The sequence below is a fragment of the Callithrix jacchus genome, chromosome 8 (assembly GCF_049354715.1).
Source record: "Callithrix jacchus isolate 240 chromosome 8, calJac240_pri, whole genome shotgun sequence".
NCBI classification, from domain to species: domain Eukaryota; kingdom Metazoa; phylum Chordata; class Mammalia; order Primates; family Cebidae; genus Callithrix; species Callithrix jacchus.
The window spans coordinates 66,001,613-66,027,018 of record NC_133509.1 but is presented as its reverse complement, the minus strand read 5'-3'; the positions used below and the strand labels follow the sequence as shown (position 1 = coordinate 66,027,018).

The 25,406-nt window shown below is 37.5% G+C and overlaps 1 protein-coding gene and 1 long non-coding RNA gene across 10 annotated transcripts in view; one reads left to right on the top strand and one right to left on the bottom strand.

Annotated features, from left to right (window-relative positions):
* The window catches only part of NUBPL (NUBP iron-sulfur cluster assembly factor, mitochondrial), a 400,940-nt gene extending 395,660 nt beyond the window's left edge, over positions 1 to 5,280 (bottom strand). For 7 of the 9 annotated variants that reach the window (XM_078334742.1, XM_078334745.1, XM_078334749.1 and 4 more), the window contains exons 1-3: positions 5,134 to 5,280; positions 4,438 to 4,585; positions 2,917 to 2,951 (exon numbers count right to left, since the gene is read on the bottom strand). In XM_078334742.1, the coding sequence (XP_078190868.1) occupies positions 2,917 to 2,951; positions 4,438 to 4,585; positions 5,134 to 5,241 (291 nt within the window). In that variant the 5' untranslated portion in view covers positions 5,242 to 5,280. The remainder of the gene's footprint in view (positions 1 to 2,916; positions 2,952 to 4,437; positions 4,586 to 5,133) is intronic. The other 2 variants (XM_078334747.1, XM_078334748.1) reach the window with 1 other exon arrangement.
* Positions 5,028 to 24,649, top strand: LOC103795714 (uncharacterized). The gene is made up of 3 exons (XR_013521135.1): positions 5,028 to 5,960; positions 18,876 to 18,926; positions 19,049 to 24,649. It is a non-coding gene; the product is annotated as an uncharacterized LOC103795714 (long non-coding RNA).
* Positions 24,650 to 25,406: the final 757 nt, after the last annotated feature.

Sequence of the window (25,406 nt, the reverse complement as noted above, 5' to 3'; positions counted from 1 at the left end):
AATGACAAGGAAACAAAATGTCTAAAACTAAATAAAACCATAACTACACTAGAAAACAAAAGAGTGACATTAGCAGATTAGAAGTTAAAAATTCTAGATCCATGGTTCTTAAACTTTGGCATGCATCAAAATCACCCAGCAGGTGGGTTAAAACACAGATTGCAGATCTCCAATCCCAGGGTTTTTGATTCAGTAAGTCTAGTATAAGGCTCAAAATTTTATATGCCTAACAAGTTCCCAGGTTCAAGCTGATTCTGCTGGTCAGACAGCCACATAAGAACTATGCTAAGTAAGGAGAGGTCACTAAGAAAAACATTTTTTATTAATTCCAATTAGCATCCTCAGAGAGATTCAAGATAATGGTATAATCCTTTTTTTTTTTGGAACAGCAAGTGGAAAATAAGAAATATTTCTGGAAAATTGGAAAAAATATAATTTCCAAGTGAAAAACAAAATCAGAAGAAACTAATAACAACTAAAGTCCAATACAGCAGTGTGAAAAATAGTCAAAGACATCTTTCAAAACACAGAACAAAAGACAAAGAGATAGAGATATGAGAGAAAAATTAACAAGCTAAAAGTTCAACATCTACTTAATAGGTTTCTGGAGACAGAATAAATACATCACAAAACATAATCAATGAGCAGAAGAAATTTTTCCTATGCTGAAAAATACTCAAGGCTTGATACTGCAGGGCCAAATCCCACAGAGGTTAAGCCAATAACTACACACATGCTTGTGGCACTTTTAAACATAAAAAAACATAAAGAAAACCTTAAAAGTGTGAGAGGAAAAATATTTGTTATTACAAAGGAATATGAATCAGACTAGCATCAGACATTTTATTAGCATACTAGAAGAAAATGGAATGTTGTTTTCAAAGTTCAGAGGGAAAATTATTTTGAACCTGGAATTCTATAGTTAACTAAAATCTAGTTAAACTATCAAATAACGAAGACAAAATAAATAATTTCTTTGGAAATTAAAGAAATAAGCAAATTTACTTCCTATATGTATTAGTTTCCTACTTCTGTAAGATATTATCACAGAAGTCCAAATAGATCTCAATGAACTAAAATTAAGGTGTTGGCAGAATTACATACCTTCTGGAAGCTATAGGGAAAAATCAATTTCCTTGCCTTTTCTAGCTTCTAGAAGCTGACTACATTCCTTGAATAGTGGTCCCCTTCTATCTTCAAGGTCAGCAACATATGAGAAGGATTCAGTCCTTCTCATATCAAATCACTCTGACTCTGACCTACCTCTATCTTTCATTTATAAGGATCTTTAACTGGACTTGGCCAGATAATCCAGGATAATCTTCCTGTATCAAGATCCTTAATTTTGCTGGTGTTAGTCATACCAGCAATGTTCCTTTTGGCAGGAAAAGTAACATATTTACAGGTTCCGGGAATTAGGATGTGGACATCTTTGGCAGACCCTTATTCTGCCTACCAAAGCATAAATGGACTCAAGGATGTCCTTCAGAAAAACAAAAAAAGAATTCAAGAAAGAGGACAAGACAGGAAAGATGAAAGTAGGTCCCCCGTAAAAGGAAGCAAGTTGAAAAAGATTTTTTAAGAAAAAAACCTGTTTCTACAGTGAATAAAATTTACATAACCAAATTACTATAAATCTTGTTTATTAGTTTCCAATTTTCAGAAATATAGAGCCAAGCATCAGAAGATATGAATCAGAATATATGAACTATGTCTAGTTCCAGGGTATGGCAGATTCTGGACTCCATACATTGATATCATACTTTTACATAGATACCACACATTATTTTTTCATATGTGCTATTTATTAGGAACTGAAGTTACATAGTAAGGGTAGAAAATAAGTTAGCAGTATAGCCACAGTTAAACATATTAAATGATTATTGCCTGTATTATATAAAATAGGTATGGATTCTTGCCTGTATTCTATAAAATAGGTCTGAAGGAGAAATTAAAATCAATTCTGAAATACGTCTCTTTTCATTAAGTAGCTGATAATTTATGGAGTTACAAATAAGTTCAGTGTTAATTTTTTTTTAATATCTAAAAAGATAACATCTAAAAATAATAAAACTGAAAAATGGATACTTCCACAGACTATAGCTGAATTTTTTTTTTTCTTCTCACAAGGAAAAGAATGGAACAAATTTTTTTACAAGCAAACTTTTAGGAGTAAAATTTAAAATAGGAATATCTTTTGACCTAGTAATTTTATTTCTAGGAATTTATCCTACAAAAATGTCATCACTTAGTGTATAAGAATACTATATAAGAATTCCACTGTAGCATCATTTAGAGTAGGGAAAAAATGGGAACCAACCTAAATATTTCATCAAACGGGAACTAGTTAAATGCAGTGTTATTGACCATTAATGCAGCAGCCATTAAGAATGAGGCATATCATGGAAAGATGTATGCACATACACAAATATATGTTTTTTTAGATTTTTATATGGAGAAAGGAAGAGCTGAAGGGATACACATAAAACTATAGCCTAAGTTAATTCTCTGGAGCAGAAAGAAATACATAAACTTTCAGTTTTACATTACACACATATTCCATTTGAATTTTAGAATAGTTTTGCCCTTTAAAAAACTGAATTCCCAACACTTAAAAACTGAATCCAGAATAATGCTTCTGTAAATCATAAAGGCAAAATTGGTTTAGGATATAACCTCCACAGAAGAATATCAAAGCCTTTATGGGATATATAGCAAGCAATAAATGGTTAACACTTAAATACATTATTATTATTACTAAATGTAACCAGAAGTGAGGGCAGCATTGAGTTTCTTAAAGAAATGCAACTCACTACAACTACACTATAGCTTCTGACAGAGTAAATGAAAAACACCAATATGCTCTTTATCATTTTAACATTTAATAAATTAATATTTATATTAATAAACACCTACCGAATCATTCGCTGCCAGTGCAAGTGCAAGATTCACTGTAAGAAAGAAAAATAAATAAATTTAGTAACTTTCCTTCTATTAATATTCATTTTACCTTTTAATATTTTCAATGTAATAACCTAAGCATAAAAATATGTTAACATATAACCCTTACTTGTAAAGAACAAGTACATAGAGGAACACAGAAAGTACAAACAAAAATAAGTAATTTTCCGTCTGGGCGCGGTGGCTGACGGCTGTAATCCCAGCACTTCGGAGGGCCAAGGCGGGCAGATCACGAGGACAAGAAATGAGGCCATCCTGGCAAACATGGTAAAACCCCATCTCTACTAAAACTACAAAATTAGCTGGTCATAGAGGCGCATGCCTGTAGTCCCAGCTACTCGGGAGGCTGAGGCAGGAGAATCGCTTGAACCAGGAAGGTGGAAGTTGCAGTGAGACAAGATCCCACCACTGCCCTCCAGCCTGGTGGCAGAGCAAGACTCCATCTCAAAAAAAAAAAAAAAAAAGTAACATGATGATAAATAGGTTAATTAGCTTGATTGTGAAAATCATTTCAAAATGTAGACATATATCAAAATCACGTTCTACATCACGAATATATACAATTATAATTTGTCAATTATAACTCAACAAATCTGAAAAAAAATAATATAAGTTAACCCTGGTGAGTACCATTGGAATAAGAAAGGTTCCCTTTTTACATTATTAAACTGGTTTTTTTTTTAGAAATAAAAGTTTTCTTTTGAAAATTTTTGGCAATATCTGGTTATTGGTCTTGGTTGTTATCTCACATTTCTGATGGCATTTCTTTTACGAGTTCTGAAAGCAACATTTCCATGACAATGAAATCGATAACCAATAAAAAGACCCACCAAAAAAATATTCTCTGCTTGTATGATAATATAAAAGATATAAAGATTAGGCCACATTTTAAATAATTAAAACAATGTTAAATATTTTTAAGCATTCTCAAGTAGTAGATCTATATTGACTTTATAAATGTTGAAAATTACATTATGGTTACATTTTAAAAGGCACAATAATGTAAACAATCTCATTGCAAATTTGTAGCTATAAACTGAAGAAACTGGAAAAGAACATCCCAAAACAGGAATAATTTATTAAATAGTATTAAAGTTACCAGATGTTTTAAAAATAATAACGTAACCAATTATTGAACACTAGTAAACACTAGGCTAAGTGGTTAGCTCGAGCAATTTGTATAACCATCTTATGAAAGAAGTTATCATCTCCTTTTTACAGTTAAGTGAACCGAAGATTTGCTTTACAATCTGACCACGTTTTCCTGAGTTAAGGGGTAGGAGGCCCAGCTAGTACCTAGTTTTGTGTAACTCCAAAATCTAAGCATCAACCCACTACCAACTCCTGAAACCAAGGAACCACATATTAGGAACTTCACAAGTAAATTTTTAAAACACAAAACCATAATTTTAATAGTGTGCACTTGCCAGTTGGCATAAGTTCTTAATCAGGAACAGAATTAATATTCTATAATACCTGCTGTAGTGGATTTTCCAACTCCACCCTTTCCGGAAGCCACAACTATAACTTGTTTAACACCTTCTATCGGTTTCTGCTTTGGAAGTCCTCGGGACATGATTTGTGTTCTTCTTTGTTTTAGGGTCTCACTCTCGGCGCCAGATAACTTTTTGTAAAAAATACAATTTAAAAAAAGCCGTTTTAAATAAGGCATGTCCATCATCACATTGTAAAAGTAAAAACAATCTGGGATTTGCACGTAAGAGGGCTTTCTTTTCTAATTCTGCTCATCTGCACTTTGAAGACATTTACCTACTTCTACTGGTAACAATTGTAAAGAAACATTGCTTAAACTGTTTTTTTTCTACTAGGATACGTTTAACGTTTAAAAATGGAAAGTAAATACTCTGCCTCTTTACGGAGTTAAGGCTTCCACGTGTTTTGCTTTTTTTTTTAAATCTATTTGCTAAATAACTCAAAGCCAAGAAAACAATGTAGAATACATGTACGTTCTAACTGTGTTTCATGTCCCGCCACGCCTCAGCCTGGGTCTGCCTGAAAAGTAGGCACGTCCAGGACACTCGGGGACGGGCGCGGGGGGAGGTCTCAGGAACTGAGGCGAGTCTGTGGCAAGAAGCAATGTAAGGGCATCTAAGGCCCTGAAGCCCAGCATCTCTGTCCGCCCGTTTCCCCATGCCCTGCAGCACCACGGACCTGGCGCCGACAAACCATAGTTCGGCTTCCCCCAAGCCAGGCAGCGGCCCCACCACCAGCCCGGAGAGACACCGCACCGAAAAGGAGCAGACGCTGCCAAATTCCCATGACGCGAAACTCTGCTCTGAGCCTAGCTGGGGAACTGTCGCGGAGGGCGCGGAGTGATGACGTCACGTGGCAACGCTCCGCGTTTTTTGTCCCACCAACAGGCCTTCTTTGGGTATGTTCCGCCCAGGAACCTAATCTGCACGATTTTGTTTGTGACCAGCTACAAACATTTTGCAGCGTTTTACTAAACGTTTATTATATGTGACAACGTGAAGTGTTGTCACATATAATATCTCGTTTGATCCTTACATAAGTCCCGACGTGGGCAGAACACTTACTAGTATCCTCCTTTTATGGACAAGGAAACAGAGAAAGTTTAGAGACTTGATCCAGCTTAACAAAAGTAGGAAATGGGGGAACTGGAGAATGACTCCAGGATTTCTTACTAAGCAGTATATGGTCATTTAAACACTACCACTCTTACGGTCGCTTTTAATTTTTTCCTGTGTGATCTACAGTGAGAGTCTGTTTTGCTTTGGTATTCACGACTTGTGTTGCTGACATTTTCCTGAAAGAGCGGTCAGGGTGCTTTATTAGACTTGAAAAAGTTTACCTAAATCAGAAAATAAATCTAATGAAGCAAGTTTTGCTCAAGAAGGATTTTGAGTAAAAAGGTGGAATTTATCTTGGTGGAAGAAAGCAAGTATCCCTACATACAATGCAGTTCAGACAGAAAACTCGAAAGGTGATGCCCAGACCTAGAAAAAGGATCTTTTAAGGTAAGGGACGGTTTATACTCACATATTTTTCCTAATGCTCTCTAGGGTTGATTTACATTTCTTTCATTTGCTTCTTAGATACGAGGTCATTCAACTTATTTTGCTCTAATCTGATCTTTAATTTCCTTGTCTTTAATACAGGCATAATGTATCAACCAGAAAGAATTACTGTGAGGATTAAATGAGATTTACCAGCAAAGTACACTCTATTTAGTAAGCTATGAAAAGAATAAGTTCCTTGCTTTTTCTCCTCCAGTCCATCCCACAACCTTATTGTTTCACTCAGCTTTCTTTATCTTACAATTTTAGCTATTTTTATATCACTTTCTAATTACATCATTTTATATCTTTTCCCAACTAATTTGATTAATTTTTATAAACTGTAAGCCAAAAGCATAGAGATAAGGGAAATAGCCATCAGAATAATCTATTCACTAAACAAGAAATGCTGACTATCTATTTCTCTCCAAATAGCTTAGCAAGGTCTTCCAAACTTAAGACTCATATAACAAATATTCATTGAGTAACTACTATGTACCAACTACATAGTAGACTTAATGTATTCAGCATTGAGACAGACATAATTCCACCACTAAAGGACTTTACAAGCCAATGCAAAAGACAGAATAAGTGAACAAAAAAAATTGCAGTATAGTATAATAAGTATAGGAGAAAAGCATTGAGTAATACAGGAGTACAAAGAAAGGGCACTCATTTCAATCAGCGGAAGCTTCTAAATAGGGTAATATCTAAGCTGAGACCTGAATGTGAATAATGTGTAGAAGTTAGCTGGGAGAATGGCGTGGAGATTGTTATAAAGTTAGAAATGGACCGCTAAGGCTAGGCATGGTGACTCACACCTGTAATTCCAACACTTTGGGAGGCCAATGCAAGAGGATTGCTTGAGCCCAGGAGTTCAAGGTGCAGTGAGCTATGATTGCACCACTGCACTCCAGCCTGGGCAGCAAAGTGACTCCTTGTCAGAGAGGAAAAAAGGAAGGAGGAAGGATGGGGAAGAAGGAAAAAGAAGAAGAAAGAAGAAAAGAGGAGTAGAAAATAAATTTATTTTGTGGATTGTTAAAAATTACAAATATTCTGTGCAGCTTAGGACAGAGTGACTGAAAGAGATGAGGATGGAGTGAAGGCTGGTTAGATGGAGGTTACCTAAATCAAGAAGGCTGTATATATCTTGTAAAGTAATTTCAACTTTATCCTAAGGGAACTATAGAAGGATTTTAAGCAGAAAAGTAACTACCAGATTTGTGTTTTAGAAATACCACTATGATTACTGGGTTAAAAAAGAAATGGATCCACAGGGCAGATCAGAGACAGGGAGACCTGAGGTTATTGCAGTAATCCAATAGAGTTGTTGAAGTTTTGACTTAACATCTCTAAATTTCACTTTGTTATCAATAAAATAGATAATGCCTACTTGTATGGTTGCTGTAAGGCTGAATTTAATATAACACATGTAGAACACCTGTCACATAGTAATTGTTAGCTATTATGATAACAATTAGTTGTGTAGAGGTTTATGACATGAGCAACTAGATGAATTCTGTGAGAGAAAACATAAGAGGAGGAACAAGTGAGAATAATGTTTGTAGAATGACTGAATCATTTCTTTGGTTTACCTTTCCCCAGAGTAAAATTTTAGAAGAGTAGTAGAGTTCTTCTCCAAAAACACTGACACACACACACATACATATCTATTGCCTCTTTTCAAAAGGGTATTCTCCTTTGGTCCTAAGAATTGCAAAGTCATTTGGCCCCCATACCCAAGGTCACTAATTGGACTAAAGACGGATGTAAAACCAAAAAAAAAAAAAAAAAGTGGACCAATCAGATTATGTCTCCAGAGAGTTTGAAAAATAAAAGTAACAGATGTTAGTCAATCTTAGTTTGTCTTTGAGCTAATAAGGCTGAAATGACTATTTTCTACTATGTGCACACAGAAGCAAATAAAGCCAATGAAAGAGAGAAGAAAGTAGATCATGAGATTGTGTTACCATAGAGGAAAGGGAGAAGAGCTGCACTGCTTCATAACTTTCCAGTTCCTGGTTCCAGTTCATAATGAGGTTCAACTGGACTTCCTATCCTTAGATCCATAAGATATACTTACATCCACCCAATAAATTTTCTGTCTTAGCCTAATTTGGATGGGTTTCTGTATATGTGTAACTATGGTGAGATATATTTTTAAATGTGTCAAGGATTTTCTCCCTGTATTTCCATGTATCTCACATAGCCCTTCCCCATTTGGACAAATTATATGGAATCATTTTCTGACACAGCTAAATGTCTGACCTGAAAAAAATGTCAGAGAAAAGAGATTGTTTTCTTGCTTTTGAATTTTGGAAGTTGGGACCTTTTAGGAGAATGAAGATAGCTCTGGCAAAGATAATAGCTTGGAAGACCTAAATACTGATATAGAAACATGATTTCTTGTGTATATTAGTTAGGATTACATTTGGCTGCAAGTAGCAGAAAACTCTACAATTGTCTTAAGCAAGTCTTACATGAACAGTTCAGAGGTAGATCACACAGGTCTGATACGACAAATCCATAGTGCCATCATGTTCCAAATTAAATCTTTTTGTTGGTATCCATTTTCATCCCCTCACAGTCATGAGATAGCTGTCGTATCTTCAGGCATCAAATTGGCTAGAACCAGGTCACATGACCACCCTTAGCCCCAAGAGAAATGAGAAATTAAGCATTTAGAGGTCTGTAACTTGTAGAGTAGAGAAAAGCAATGGACAGTGTGACTGCAAATGGGTAGTAAATGAGCCGAGTCAGTATCTGTCCTAGACAGACTACATCAAGTTTCCTGGGATTATGAGGGATGAAGAGAATGCGAAGAAAACTGAGAATTTAAATATCCATGGTTCTTGTGACAGTCATTTGTAGTTGGCTAACCCAATGTGGTAGAAGGAAATTTTTCTGGGGAGTTTCTGAGAAAGCTTTAGCTTTTCTGATTGAGTGGAACATAGTTGGTGCTACTCCTTTTTCCCACCTTTACCATGGATGTGTCATGGAGATGTAGCAGTCATCTTGTGAACTGAAAAGCACAATAATGACAGCCACAATAACAGAAGCCAAAAGCTGAGGAAGACAAAGAGGACATATGGCAGGAAGATGAATTCTTGGCAATATAGCTAAGCTGCTCTACCAGTCCTCATCTGCATCTCCAGACCTCTCATTGTGTGAGATATTTAAGCCACTGATGGCTAGAATTTCTGTTATTTGAGCTACAATAATCTGTGCCTGTTATGGCAAATAAGAAGGAATCCCATACTCTGTGACTACCTCTCTCCTGTTCACCCAAGATTAATCTCCAGTGGGGAGGGGGGACAACAGAACCCCAAATCAGTTTGGGGTATATGAAAACAACAGAATCAATTTCCCCATTACCAGGTAGAGCTTGGTAAAGTGGCAGAACCATAGAATAAGAACGGTTGAGTGTTATGTTTAGGGGGATAGATCTGAGTAAGCCACAAAGTGGCTAAGAGAATGCTGATCCTAAAGAGAACTTAAGGTCAAGAATTAGGGAAGAGTTGGGAATAATCTGCATGGTTAGTTATATACCATCTCCATGGATGCTGGTTTACATAGATAAATACCTTGAGGATGAAATTCGCCTCAGCATGTGGATACTTAGCTACAATCCTGGTGGAATCTGTATTGAATAATATTTTCCCCCACTCTGACAGAAATTTATAAATAAATAAATACTGATCAAAATAAAGAAGATTCCTTGGAAATATCTCCTAATTATTTTTTTTTAATTTTTTATTGGATTTTAGGTTTTGGGGTACATGAGCAGAGCATGCAAGACAGTTGCGTAGGTACACACATGGCAGTGTGCTTTGCTTTCCTTTTCCCCTTCACCCACGTTTGGCATTTCTCCCCAGGCTATCCCTCCCCACCTCCCCCTCCCACTGGCCCTCTCCTTTTCCCCCTAATAGACCCCAGTGTTTAGTACTCCCCTTTCTGTGTCCATGTGTTCTCATTTTTCATCACCCGCCTATGAGTGAGAATATGCGGTGTTTCACTTTCTGTTCTTGTGTCAGTTTGCTGAGGATGAAGTTCTCCAGATTCATCCATGTCCCTACAAACGACACAAACTCATCATTTCTGATTGCTGCATAATATTCCATGGTGTATATGTGCCACATTTTTCCAATCCAGTCTATTAACAATGGGCATTTGGGTTGATTCCAGGTCTTTGCTATTGTAAACAGTGCTGTGATGAACATTCGTGTACATGTGTCCTTATAGTAGAACGATTTATAGTCTTTTGGATATATACCCAGTAATGGGATTGCTGGGTCAAATGGAATTTCTATTTCTAAGGCCTTGAGGAATCGCCACACTGTCTTCCACAATGGTTGAACTAATTTACACTCCCACCAACAGTGTAAAAGTGTTCCTTTTTCTCCACATCCTCTCCAGCATCTGTTGTCTCCAGATTTTTAATGATCGCCATTCTAACTGGCGTGAGATGGTATCTCAATGTGGTTTTGATTTGCATCTCTCTGATGACCAGTGACGATGAGCATTTTTTCATATGACTGTTGGCCTCATATATGTCTTCTTTCGTAAAGTGTCTGTTCATATCCTTTGCCCACTTTTGAATGCGCTTGTTTGTTTTTTTCCTGTAAATCCGTTTGACTTCTTTGTAAATTCTGGATATCAGCCCTTTGTCAGATGGGTAAACTGCAAAAACTTTTTCCCATTCTGTTGGTTGCCGATCCACTCTAGTGACTGTTTCTTTTGCCGTGCAGAAGCTGTGGAGTTTCATTAGGTCCCATTTGTCTATTTTGGCTTTTGTTGCCAATGCTTTTGGTGTTTTGTTCATGAAGTCCTTGCCTACTCCTATGTCCTGGATAGTTTTGCCTAGATTTCCTTCTAGGGTTTTTGTGGTGCCAGGTCTTATGTTGAAGTCTTTAATCCATCTGGAGTTAATTTTAGTGTAAGGTGTCAGGAAGGGGTCCAGTTTCTGCTTTCTGCACATGGCTAGCCAGTTTTCCCAACACCATTTGTTAAACAGGGAATCCTTTCCCCCTTGCTTGTTTTTGTCAGGTTTATCAAAGATTGTATAGTTGTAGATATGTTGTGTTGCCTCCGGTGCCTCTGTTTTGTTCCATTGATCTATATCTCTGTTTTGGTACCAGTACCATGCTGTTTTGATTACTGAAGCCTTGTAGTGTAGTTTGAAATCCGGTAGTGTGATGCCCCCCGCTGTGTTCTTTTTGCTTAGAATTGACTTGGCTATGCGGGCTCTCTTTTGGTTCCATATGAAGTTCATGGTGGTTTTTTCCAGTTCTGTGAAGAAAGTCAATGGTAGCTTGATGGGGATAGCGTTGATTCTGTAAATTACTTTGGGCAATATAGCCATTTTCACGATATTAATTCTTCCTAACCATGAATATGGAATGTTTCTCCATCTGTTTGTGTCCTCTCTGATTTCGTTGAGCAGTGGTTTGTAGTTCTCCTTGAAGGGGTTCCTTACGTTCCTTGTGAGCTGTATTCCAAGGTATTTTATTCTTTTTGTATCAATTGTGAATGGCAGTTCGTTCTTGATTTGGCTTTCTTTAAGTCTGTTATTGGTGTAGACGAATGCTTGTGATTTTTGCACATTGATTTTATATCCTGAGACTTTGCTGAAGTTGCTTATCAGTTTCAGGAGTTTTTGGGCTGAGGCGATGGGGTCTTCTAGGTATACTGTCATGTCGTCTGCAAATAGAGACAATTTGGCTTCCACCTTTCCTATTTGAATACCCTTTATTTCTTTTTCTTGCCTGATTGCTCTGGCTAGGACTTCCAGTACTATCTTGAATAGGAGTGGTGAAAGAGGGCATCCTTGTCTAGTGCCAGATTTCAAAGGAAATGCTTCCAGTTTTTGCCCATTCAGTATGATATTGGCTGTTGGTTTGTCATAAATAGCTTTTATTACTTTGAGATACGTTCCATCGATACCGAGTTTATTGAGGGTTTTTAGCATAAAAGGCTGTTGAATTTTGTCAAATGCCTTCTCTGCGTCAATTGAGATAATCATGTGGTTTTTGTTTTTGGTTCTGTTTATGTGGTGAACTACATTGATACACTTGTGTATGTTGAACCAGCCTTGCATCCCCGGGATGAATCCTACTTGATCATGATGAATAAGTTTTTTGATTTGCTGTTGCAATCGGCTTGCCAATATTTTATTGAAGATTTTTGCATCTATGTTCATCATGGATATTGGCCTGAAGTTTTCTTTTCTTGTTGGGTCTCTGCCGGGTTTTGGTATCAGAATGATGTTGGTCTCGTAAAATGATTTGGGAAGGATTCCCTCTTTTTGGATTGTTTGAAATAGTTTTAGAAGGAATGGTACCAGCTCCTCTTTGTGTGTCTGGTAGAATTCGGCTATGAACCCATCTGGACCTGGACTTTTTTTGAGTGGTAGGCTCTTAAATGCTGCCTCGACTTCTGACCTTGTTATTGGTCTATTGATAGTTTCAGCTTCCTCCTGGCTTGGGAGGACATAGGAGTCCAGGAATTTATCCATTTCTTCCAGGTTTACTAGTTTATGTGCATAGAGTTGTTTGTAATATTCTCTGATGATGGTTTGAATTTTGTGGAATCTGTGGTGATTTCCCCTTTATCATTTTTTATTGCATCTATTTGGTTGTTCTCTCTTTTCTTTTTAATCAATCTGGCTAGTGGTCTATTTTATTGATCTTTTCAAAAAACCAGCTCTTGGATTTATTGATTTTTTGAAGGGTTTTTCATATCTCAATCTCCTTCAGTTCAGCTCTGATCTTAGTTATTTCTTGTCTTCTGCTGGGTTTTGAGTTTTTTTGATCTTGCTCCTCTAGCTCTTTCAATTTTGACGATAGGGTGTCAATTTTGGATCTCTCCAGTCTTCTCATATGGGCACTTATTGCTATATACTTTCCTCTAGAGACTGCTTTAAATGTGTCCCAGAGGTTCTGGCATGTTGTGTCTTCGTTCTCATTGTTTTCGTAGAACTTCTTTATTTCTGCCTTCATTGCATTGTTTACCCAGTCAACATTCGAGCCAGTTGTTCAGTTTCCACGAAGCTGTGCGTTTCTGGGTTGCTTTCTGTATTCTTAGTTCTAACTTGATTGCACTATGGTCTGAGAGGCTGTTTGTTATGATTTCAGTTGTTTTGCATTTCTTGAGCAGTGCTTTACTTCCAATTATGTGGTCAGTTTTAGAGTAGGTGTGATGTGGTGCTGAGAAGAATGTGTATTCTGTAGATTTGGGGTGGAGAGTTCTGTAAATGTCTATCAGGTTTGCTTGCTCCGGGTCTGAGTTCAAGCCCTGGATATCCTTGTTGATTTTCTGTCTGGTTGATCTGTCTAATATTGACAGTGGAGTGTTAAAGTCTCCCACTATTATTGTGTGGGAGTCTAAGTCTCTTTGTAAGTCATTAAGAACTTGCCTTATATATCTGGGTGCTCCTGCATTGGGTCCATATATGTTCAGGATCATTAGCTCTTCTTGTTGTATCAATCATTTTACCATTATGTAATGGCCTTCTTTGTCTCTTTTGATCTTTGTTGCTTTAAAGTCTATTTTATCAGAGATGAGAATTGCAACTCCTGCTTTTTTGTGCTCTCCATTTGCTTGGTAAATATTCCTTCATCCCTTTATTTTGAGCATTTGTGTATCCTTGCATGTGAGATGGGTTTCCTGGATACAGCACACTGCTGGGTTTTGGCTTTTTATCCAATTTGCCAGTCTGTGTCTTTTGATTGGTGCATTTAGTCCATTTACATTTAGGGTTAATATTGTTATGTGTGAATTTGATACTGCCATTTTGATGCTAAGTGGCTGTTTTGCCTGTTAGTTGTTGTAGAATCTTCATTATGTTGATGCTCTTTAACTTTTAGTGTGATTTTGGAATGGCTGGTACCGGTTGTTCCTTTCTATGTGTAGTGCCTCTTTTAGGAGCTCTTGTAAAGCTGGCCTGGTGGTGACAAAATCTCTGAGTACTTGCTTGTTCGCAAAGGATTTTATCTTTCCTTCACTTCTGAAGCTCAGTTTGGCTGGATATGAAATTCTGGGTTGAAAGTTCTTTTCTTTAAGAATGTTGAATATTGGCCCCCACTCTCTTCTGGCTTGTAGTGTTTCTGCCGAGAGATCTGCTGTGAGTCTGATGGGCTTCCCTTTGTGGGTAACTCGACCTTTCTCTCTGGCTGCCCTTAGTATTTTCTCCTTTATTTCAACCTTGTTGAATCTGACGATTATGTGCCTTGGGGTTGCTCTTCTTGCAGAATATCTTTGTGGTGTTCTCTGTATTTCCTGCATTTGAGTGTTGGCCTGTCTTGCTAGGTGGCAGAAGTTTTCCTGGATGATGTCCTGAAGAGTATTTTCCAGCTTGGATTCATTCTCTTCGTCCCCTTCTGGTACACCTATCAAACGTAGGTTAGGTCTTTTCACATAGTCCCACATTTCTTGGAGACTTTGTTCATTCCTTTTTGTGCTTTTTTCTCTAATCTTGGTTTCTCGTTTTATTTCATTGAGTTGGTCTTCGACTTCAGATATTCTTTCTTCTGCTTGGTCAATTCGGCTATTGAAACTTGTGCATGCTTCGCGAAGTTCTCGTATTGTGTTTTTCAGCTCCTTTAATTCATTCATATTCCTCTCTAAGTTATCCATTCTTGTTATCATTTCCTCATCTCTTTTTTCAAGTTCATTAGTTTCTTTGCATTGATTTAATACATGTTCTTTTAGCTCACAAAAGTTTCTCATTATCCACCTTCTGAAGTCTAATTCCGTCATTTTGTCACAGTCATTCTCCGTCCAGCTTTGTTCCCTTGCTGGTGAGGAGTTTTGGTCCTTTCTAGGAGGTGAGGTGTTCTGGTTTCGGGTGTTTTCCTCCTTTTTTCGCTGTGTTTTTCCCATCTTTGTGGATTTATCCGCTTGTCGTCTGCGTAGTTGCTGACTTTTCGATTGGGTCTCTGAGTGGACACCCAGATTGTTGATGATGAAGTTTTTCTGTTACTTGGTTTTCCTTCTACCAGTCTAGCTCCTTTGCTGTATTACTGCTGAGGTCCACTCCAGGCCCTGCTTGTCTGGGGTGCACCTCTAGCAGCTGTGGCACAGCGAGGGATGCTACCAGTTTCTTTTTCTGCTATCTTTGTCCCAGGATGATGCCTGCCAAATGTCAGTCTTTTGGATATAGAGCGATCAGGGAGGTACTTGAGGAGACAGTCTGTACTTTATTGGAGCTCAATTGCTGAGCTGTGAGCTCTGTTGTTCATTCAGGGCTGTTAGGCTGCTATGTTTGATTCTGCTGCAACAGAGCTCATTAAGAAAACCCTTTTTTCTCAAATGCTCTATGTTGGGGGGTTTGGGCTTTATATTTGGATGTCCGTTGAGGTGTCCTGCTCAGCTAGGTGGCAGACTAGCCACTGTTTGCCTGCTGAGGCTCCGCCCTGCTGTTGTGAGGTTTGCCCTATTGCTGCAGGCTCTGCTGTTCTGCTGTGGTCTCCGCCACGCCCTGCGGCAGAGTCTCTCTGTTGTAGCGGGTTGTCTCGGCAACGGCAGGCTGCGTCAGCAGTGGGCGTGTATCTCAGTAGGGACGGGTTGCCTTGGCAACGGCTGGCTGCGTCAGCAGTGGGTGTGTATCTCAGTTGGGGCGGGTTGCTTCAGTAATGGTGGACGCCCCTCCCCCACAGAGCGTCTCGGACCATCTGCTCAGGATCGTTTGAAATCGCAGTTTTGTTCGTCCCACTGGGCTATCCCAAACGCTCTGTCCCTGCAATCCCCTGGGCTGGCCCACTGTCCAAGTCTCATTCAGTCTCAAGTCCAGCCCTCTCAAGTCTCAGGTTGCCGGTTCAACAGGGCACCCGGACAAGCGCGCCCTGTGGGGAGTGCTGGGTAGGGCCGGCCGCTGCCTCCCTGGCTGCCGGCTTCGCCAGGCAGAGGTACTGCCTGGCATCCCACGTCTCCTTTATACTTGGGAATTTCCCCGTTCTGTGGGCAACAAAGATCAGTCTGGAAATGCAGCTCCAACTCACCTCTCCGCGGATTCAACGAGAGCTCCAATCCTGGATTGTTCTCACAGCGCCATCTTGAGTCCTCTCACCTGTAATGTTTTCCAATATCTCCTAATTATGTCTAGAGTAATATCTTGTATTGTTTTCCAAAAAAGGAAGGATTTATACCTTTTAGGTTGCCCCACATTCCTCCCAAAAGACAACCCTTCTTAGGTGACTGAGGACTCACTGAAATTCCAGATTTGCTCATAGATAAAGAGCCTGCCTTATTCCCTTTCCATAGGCCACAGATCATGTCAATGCCAAATAAGAACATGTTATCAACTCCCTTGGTAATAGTGTATTTTGGACAGTGTATCTTGGACAGTTTCCTGTTTCTGCTGAATATACTGAATAAAGCTCAGAAACTTATTTCAGTTCCTTCAGTTTGAGGTTACTGTCCACAACTGACTTTCTCATCCCGTCCAAAGGCTCACCAAAAAGAAAACCTTATCTCATCTATGGGAATTGTGTGAATGGCAACCCCCTTAATTGACCCTACTTTGCCTCACAGTGTGATTTGTTTTCAAACCTCTGTTTATGACTCCAAGCATGAAGCTGTCTCTTAGCTACATTGAATACTAATTTGCACATTAAAATATAGAATAAATCTTTTTAAGTGAATAGCTCCCACAATGAACCACTCTATTTGAAATGTGATCTAAAAATTTATGGACTTTGCCATATCAAGGACTTTGCCATATCAAAGACTTTGCTGGCCATTCAGCATCTTAGTTTGCATAAACTAGTCCTGTCAAAAAAGTTCCCCATTCTTATAACTTAAAACTACATAAAGGAAACGTATGTATCTTTGTAGGTGGGATAAACTTTTGAGAATGTGCCTCAAATGACTAAAAATACACTTCTATACTTTGACAGGATGTGTTTCTAAATGCCCATATCCAAAGCTGAGTAAATCAGGAATGATTTGACATTTGAATTTCTGAGTTACAAGATTGAACTGAATCTTAAGACAAAGGTTACAGGCTTGCTTTGTACCTGAATATAGTCTCTATTTAATGTTTAAAGCTTCAAAGAGTCCATCCTGAAATAGGAGAATTTGGAAAAAATATTTGTCACCCAAGACAAATATTTGCTACACCCGGGACCCCAAAATTCCTGTGTTTTTGCTTTTTCATTTACTCTAGTACCAAACAAGTATTCGTTTAGCCAAGCCCCTCCCACCTTTCAATTCTGTCCTAAGGACTAGAGAACATAACTTTCTACAAGACTTTGCCGAAACCTTACTTCAGTAGGTATTCAGACAAGAATTTTCCTGTTTTTATTTTAGAGGACATACCAAGGACAATGACAAAGCAGAGATCCATCAAGATACAAACGTTATTTCAGCTCTTGTGAAGTTCTATTTTCTTCAGGGAAAATGAAATAATGTAGATGTTTGTCTGTTTTATGCTGCTACCAAAATGTGGGGATGTTCTCTATAATCATGTAACTTGGATAATATCTTATCTACTTGCTGTTCTGATACCCAATCTTGTTGATTTATTTATTAATCTTTTCTATTTAGAATTTATTAACCATACATAAAGATATTATGCATGATATCTGATAAATACAGCAGGTCCAGAATTTGTTCAATCCCTTGATTTGATTGATTGATTGATTGATTGATTGATTGATTGATTGATTGAGACAGGGTTTTCCCATGTTACCCAGGCTGGTCTCAAACTGCTGAGCTCAGGCAATCCTCCCATCTCATCCTCCCAAAGTGCCAGGATTACAGGCATGAGCCACTGCACCTGGCCCTGTTCAATCAGTTTATATAAGTGAGGAACTCCTACAACTTACTGTAATCTCTCCAAATACATCCTATATTATCACTTAGAGCAATAGAGCAGAAATGCATCAAGGGTTTTAAATTAACTTATTCCAGGGTAGACTGGCAAACTTAGAAGTATGATGTTTGTCTTCTGTCTTCCACACAGCTCTATTACTGCTTGTAGTGCTCCAATTCATACCAACTACTCTTACAGGCAGTATTTGAGTCTATTTTCCACAGCATCTTCTGTGGCTTAACTATATAATGTTTGGAAAGAGGATTTGCCTGACCATGTATGATAATAGCTAATGAATTTACTCTTAATCCTATTAAAAACCATCCATTAACCATAACTCAATAATCCAAACACTACTGAAGTGATAACTACTCATCTTTCTCATGCTTTTCTAGTCTTTATTAGTCTTCAAAACAGACAAAATGTTTTTTCATTTAAGATGTTAATTTGGGTCATGATTGTTCTAAGGAGTTTAATAGCTGGTGTTCTGACCTGGTTAGACCCCAACAGTTCTTTTAAATACCTGATAAAGTTTTGTCAATTAATCAAAGGCTTTACTATATCAATGTCACATTTAACCTCTTTTGCAAATTTCTAATCATGTGCAAGATTCTCTTTTATTAATGATGGCTGTTTTTGTTGGGGAACATGCTGGCAGTGTGCTGTGGAAAATTTCATTTTCCATAGATATCTGTTACCAGGATAACAAAATTGATAGCATGTGCTGATGAAATGCACTACTCAAAAAATTTTCTTAAGATTTCTCCAACATTTTTCTGATGTACAATTCTTTACATCTTTTCCAGGGTCTGATGGGAGGCTTTCTCATTTCATAGCTGACAGCACTGGAGACAGAGCAGAATCATAAAAGAAAACAAGATACTTAGTGCCTTATGCTTATTAGTTTGTGATACTATATAGCTAACTGGAAATTCTATTAAGCCATTCCCACCAATTGCTCCTGGATTATAGAATTAATTAAATATGATTTGTTAATGAGCATCTAAATTTACTCTCTCTTTTTGCTCTGCCATATGTCAAATTAATCCATTCTTTCTCAACAGACTCTAAGATGGTCCCCAGTGATCCTCACCACTTGGTATTCTCACCCTTATGTAAGTCCCTCCTAAGAATGAGCAGAACTTAGAACTTGCTTCTAATCAATAAAATACAAGAAAATTGATAGATGTCACTTCTATTACTATATTACATAATATGGTAATTTCTGTCTTGCTAGGAGACCCTCAACTGGCTCTGATAAAGCAAGCTATCATGCTGTGAAATGCCCTTTCAAAAAGCCCATGCAGCAAGGAACAGCCAATAGCCAACAGAGAGCCAATGCCCTCAGTCCAATAGCCTGCAAGGAACTGAATTCTGCCAGCAACCATGTGAGATTGGTAACAGATTCTTCCCTGCAGTCTTGTGAGAGATCATGAAGCAAAAAACTCAAGCTGTGCCCAGATTCCTGACCCACAGATATTATATAATATAAATAAGTTTTAAACCACCAAGTTTATGCAATGTTTTTGTGCAGCAGTAGATAACTAATACTGAATCTAGATTTTAATAAGTCTACAGTCAAGGTATAGTTTCTTGTGGGTAATTCTTTTTCACCATTTGTGGAAAAATTTGCACATTTTGTTACAAAATTGAAACCTTTGTGTATTTTGAATCTTTGTTATTAAATGTTATTAACTATTAATAATTCATTCATTTTATAATATTAATTGCCAACCCTCATAAAATAATATTTTAATATTAGATACTAGAGAATAGAGACATTTGTGAAACAAAGAGATTCTTCAATCTGAATTGGAGAATCTCTTTGTTTCAAAAGTCAAATTCTATTTTTCTTAGTAACAGTTGAACCCACTCAAGTCATTTCCAAGTGAAAGGAAAATTAGACATGCTTATAATTCTTACTCCACTCTTCTCTCCATGACCAGTCTTCAGTGGTTATTTAAAAAATTAGAGTTTTGTCTACATTCTCTGTCTAAATTAGCAGTTTATCGTTATTCTTCAATTTTATAAGTAATCGGGATAAAAGTATGAGGAAAGCAATTTTTTGCACATAATGTATAAATAAAAATTAACACAAACAAGAATTTTCCAATGACACTCTAAATAACTGCTAACAGCATCATTGTAAATCAGCCTATTTTGTAAAAAAAAAATTTAGTACATATGAAGTATTCAATTAATCATAATGCACACATACCAATATAGTTATCTAAACCCAAGAAAAAATATAATAAATGCCATTATAATCTTTGGAGATAACCAACTCAATGCTGCAAACAATGCTGCAGATTTTGTCCCTAAAAATATCTTCATAGACTCTTGAACCATAATCTGTACATTTCTCTTCTTCTCTAGCTTTACTGAGATATAATATAATTGATAAATAAAAATTGTATATGTTCATGTTTGCAAATGCCATGAGATGGGCAGGGCAGTTATTATTAGTCCCATTACTGCATATGGAAATGAGGAATCAAAGAGTTTAGATTATTTATTTTAGGGCAAATTGCTGAAAGCAAAATGGAGATGGAGGTCTCTTATTACCTATACAGGACTACTGCACGCTGCTGACAAAACATTATTCCATTACGACAGGCTACCGTAAGAGATGCACCTGGGGGAAATAGCACTACTGCTGCAAAAAGAAATCTGAATGCCAACTTCACTACTTAATTCACCTCTAAGCTGCTCATATAAATTTGTATTTCATTAGTTTTAGTTAAAAGTAACTTATTTTAGAAGCCCATAAACATATTTAATGTCCTTGTCTTGAACTGCATTGAAATTGCATTTTAATTTATATGGTATTCAAGTTTCTATTAAAATATTCATTGTGTCCCAATTATAATAGTTTGTAATTCCTCTACCCTTCCTAATTCCATCATTCCTTGAAATTCTGTCTCAAATTTTTCTTTTTCCAGGAAGACTTCTCTGATAATTTCATCAAGTATTAAACTTTGCCTCCTTAACAATTTACACTTTATTTAATAGAGCATGAATTTAAGGTGCACTTTGGTTACTTTCATTTTATAAATTTAAGTTAGCAATGCTAGCCTGTGTCAAGTCTCTCTTATACAATCTTTTTTCCAATCACAATTCAGTATTGCCATAACACATCCAGGTTTATTTAATATGAGGCACACCATTACTTCTAAATTCCATCAGACCATGTTATCCTTAATTCTATCCAATTTTGAACTTTATTACATATTGCCTTTTACTATTTTCATATGTCTTCTATTACATAGAACTATGTGGTATTTGAGGAGCAAAAGTATATCATAATGATAATTATATCATCTGTATATAGCACAGTGCCAGGCACATTGTAGGGGATCAGGAATTACTGACTGGTTAGCTAGTATACAAGCAATACATACTGGAAATATCAGTGGAGTAGAGAGATAAAAAAAAGCCTGAGATATTGTCGGAACTCTGCTACTAACTGTATGTTAGACAAATCATTTAACTCTAAATCTATTTACTTCATATACCATGAAGGGATTAAATGAAATAATCTGTAGATTCTCCTTCTAGGCTCATATTTAATTAAAATAAGAACTGAAGAGAACAAAATTGTAAAACTTCACTGTTGCTAAAATAATTTTGAAAAAATCAAAGCGAATAGCTTAGTGATGCCTCAGACCAGAAAAGCACAAAGTATATTTTCTTCCTTATAGGCCACAGATTGAAGGGTTATGAATGGATCTTTCACCTTTACCATCATTTTCACCTCTACCTCTATTCCTATCATTTGTTCATCTTGGGAATAGTTTCTGTTCTTCTTTTTGGGAACAACATTATTGACTTTTCAAGTTCCAGGAAGTCTGCAACTCTAACCCCAGGTTCAGTCAAAGAAATTATTGTCCAAAGTCCTTCTTAGTAAACAACATAAAATAGAAGTAATACAGACGATTAAAAGTTCTCTTCATGCCTAAAACACAGAAAATTGATCAGACCCTGTTTTCCTTTTGACAGAGCATTAAACTACGTAACCAATATAGACATTCGTTCCTGAAAATCACAAAGATATCAAAATCAATGTTACTTGTATGATATCTACAGATTCAATAAAACTCCAATTATAATCCCAGCTGTTAATGAGCTAATTCTAAAATTTCTTGAGAAAGGGCAAATGAGAGCATTTACCCCTGACTTAGGAATGATCTAAAGTTAATTAGATGTGTCACAGAACACAATAACCATTTTAAAAATTTACAAGTTAGGCATAATCAAAATTTTAAACTTCTGCTTATCAAAAGATCCCATTAATAAAATAAATACCTGATTAGCAGTAGCCTCAAATAAAATAAAACACCTAAGAATAAACTCAGCCAAAGAAGTGAAATATCTCAGCTGGGCACAATAGCTCACACCTCTAATCCTAGCACTTTCTGAGGCCGAGGCAGGTGTATCACTTGAGCCTGGGAGTTTGAGACCAGCCTGGGTAACATGGCAAAAACCCCTCTACTAAAATATAAAAAATTAATCAGGCATGGTGGTGTGCACCTATAGTCCCCGCTACTCAGGAGGTGGAAGTGGGAGAATCACCTGAGTTTTGGAAGTTGAGGCTGCAGTGAGCCAAGATTGCACCCCTATACTCCAGCCTGGGGAATGGGAGTGAGACTGTCAAAAAAAGAAGAGGAAGAGGAAGAAGGAGGAGGAGGGGGAGGAGGAGGAGGAGGAGGGGAAGGGAAGAAGAAGGAGGAGAAGGAGAAGAACATTTTGATATGGTTTGGATTTGTGTACCCACCCTAATCTCATGTTGAGTTGTAATCTACAATGTTGGAGATAGGGCCTGATGGGAGGTGACTGGATCATGGGGGTAGATTTACTCATTTGGTGCTGTTCTCCTGATAAAGTTCTTATGAAACCTTGTTTTTTAAAAGTGTGTAGCACCTTCCCCATCTCAGTCTTCCTTCTGCTCTGGCCATGTGATGGTGTACCTGCTTCCCCTTCACTTTCCACAATAATTCTAAGTTTCCTGAAGCCTCCCCAGCCACACTTCCTATACAGCCTGCAGAACCATGAGCCAATTAAACCTCTTTTCTTGGAGGAAGCCAAATTGTCTCTATTTGCAGATGACATGATAGTATAACTAGAAGACCCCATCATCTCAGCCCAAAATCTCCTAAAACTGATAAGCAACTTCAGCAAATTCTCAGCATACAAAATCAATGTGCAAAAATCACAAGCATTCCTATACACCAATAACAGACTTAAAGAGAGCCAAATCAAGAACGAACTGCCATTCACAATTGCTACAAAGAGAATAAAATACCTAGGAATACAACTAACGAGGAACATAAAGGACCTCTTCAAGGAGAACTACAAACCACTGCTCAGTGAAATAAGAGAGGACACAAACAGATGGAGAAACATTCCATGCTCATGGTTAGGAAGAATCAATATCGTGAAAATGGCCATACGGCCCAAAGTAATTAACAGATTCAATGCAATCCCCATCAAGCTACCAATGACCTTCTTCACAGAATTGGAAAAAACCACCTTGAACTTCATATGAAACCAAAAGCGAGCCCGCATAGCCAAGTCAATTCTAGCCAAGTCTGTTAGGCATCACACTACCGGACTTCAAACTATACTACAAGGCTACAGTAATCAAAACAGCATGGTACTGGTACCAAAACAGAGATATAGACCAATGGAACAGAACAGAGGCATCGGAGGCAACACAACACATCTACAACCATACAATCTTTGATAAACCTGACAAAAACAAGCAATGTGGAAAGGATCCCCTGTTTAATAAATGGTGTTGGGAAAACTGGCTAGCTATGTGCAGAAAGCAGAAACTGGACCCCTTCCTGACACCTTACACTAAAATTAACTCCAGATGGATTAAAGACTTAAACATAAGACCTAACACCATAAAAACCCTAGAAGAAAATCTGGGCAAAACCATTCAGGACATAGGAGTAGGCAAGGACTTGATGACCAAAACACCAAAAGCATTGGCAACAAAAGCCAAAAATAGATAAATGGGACCTAATGAAACTCCACAACTTCTGCACAAAAGAAACAGTCACGAGAGTGAGTCGGCAACCAACAGAATGGGAAAATATTTTTGCAGTTTACCCATCTGACAAAGGGCTGATATCCAGAATCTACAAAGAACTAAAACAGATTTACAAGAAAAAAACAAGCCCATTCAAAAGTGGGCAAAGGATATGAACAGACACTTTACAAAAGAAGACATATATAAGGCCAACAAATTTTTCATCACTGGTCATTAGAGAAATGCAAATCAAAACTACATTGAGATACCATCTCATGCCAATTAGAATGGTGATCATTAAAAAATCTGGAGACAACAGATGCTGGAGAGGATGTGGTGAAATAGGAACACTTTTACACTGCTGGTGGGAGTGTAGATTAGTTCAACCATTGTGGAAGACAGTGTGGCAATTCCTCAAGGACCTAGAAACAGAAATTCCATTTGACCCAGCAATCCCATTACTGGGTATATATCCAAAGGAGTATAAATCCTTCTACTATAAGGACACATGCACACAAATGTTCATTGCAGCACTGTTTACAATAGGAAAGACCTGGAATCAACCCAAATGCCCATCGATGATAGACTGGACTGAGAAAATGTGGCACATATACACCATGAAATATTATGCAGCAATCAAAAACAATGAGTTGGCGTCCTTTATAGGAACATGGATGAACCTGGAGAACATCATTCTCAGCAAACTCACACAAGAACAGAAAATGAAACACTGCATGTTCTCACTCGTAGGTGGGTGTTGAACAATGAGAACACATGGGCACAGGGACAGGAGCACTACACACTGGGGTCTGTTGGGGGGAATAGGGGAAGGGCAGTGGGGGTGGGGAGTTGGGGAGAGATAGCATGGGGAGAAATGCCAGGTATAGGGGAGGGGGAGGAAGGCAGCAAATCACACTGCCACGTGTGTACCTATGCAACTATCTTGCATGTTCTGCACATGTACCCCAAAACCTAAAATGTAATTAAAAAATTAAATAAATAAAATAAAATAACCTCTTTTCTTTATAAATTACCCTGTCTCAGATATTTCTTTATAGCAGTGTGGGAATGGAATCATACAGAGCTATACAATGAAAACTGTAAAATATTGATGAAAAAAATAAACGCAAAAAGATATTCCATATTCATGGACTTGAAGAATCAATATTGTTACAATGTCCATACTACCGAAAGCAATCTACAGATTGAATGCAAACTCTATCAAAATACCAATAACATTCTTCACAGAAATAGAAAAAAATCCATAACTTTATATGAAACCACAAAGGAACCAGAATAACCAAAGTAATTTTAAGCAAAAAGAACAAAGCTGGAGGCATAAAATTATACTACAAAGCTACCTGACTTCAAATTATACTACAAAGCTACAGTAACCAAAACAACATGGTACTCGCATAAAAATGATATATACACTAACAGAACAGAATAGAGAACTCAGAAATACATTAATGCATTTACAGTCAACACATTTTCAACAAAGGGACCAAGAACATACATTGGGGAAAGAACAGTCTCTTCAATAAATGGTGTTGGGAAA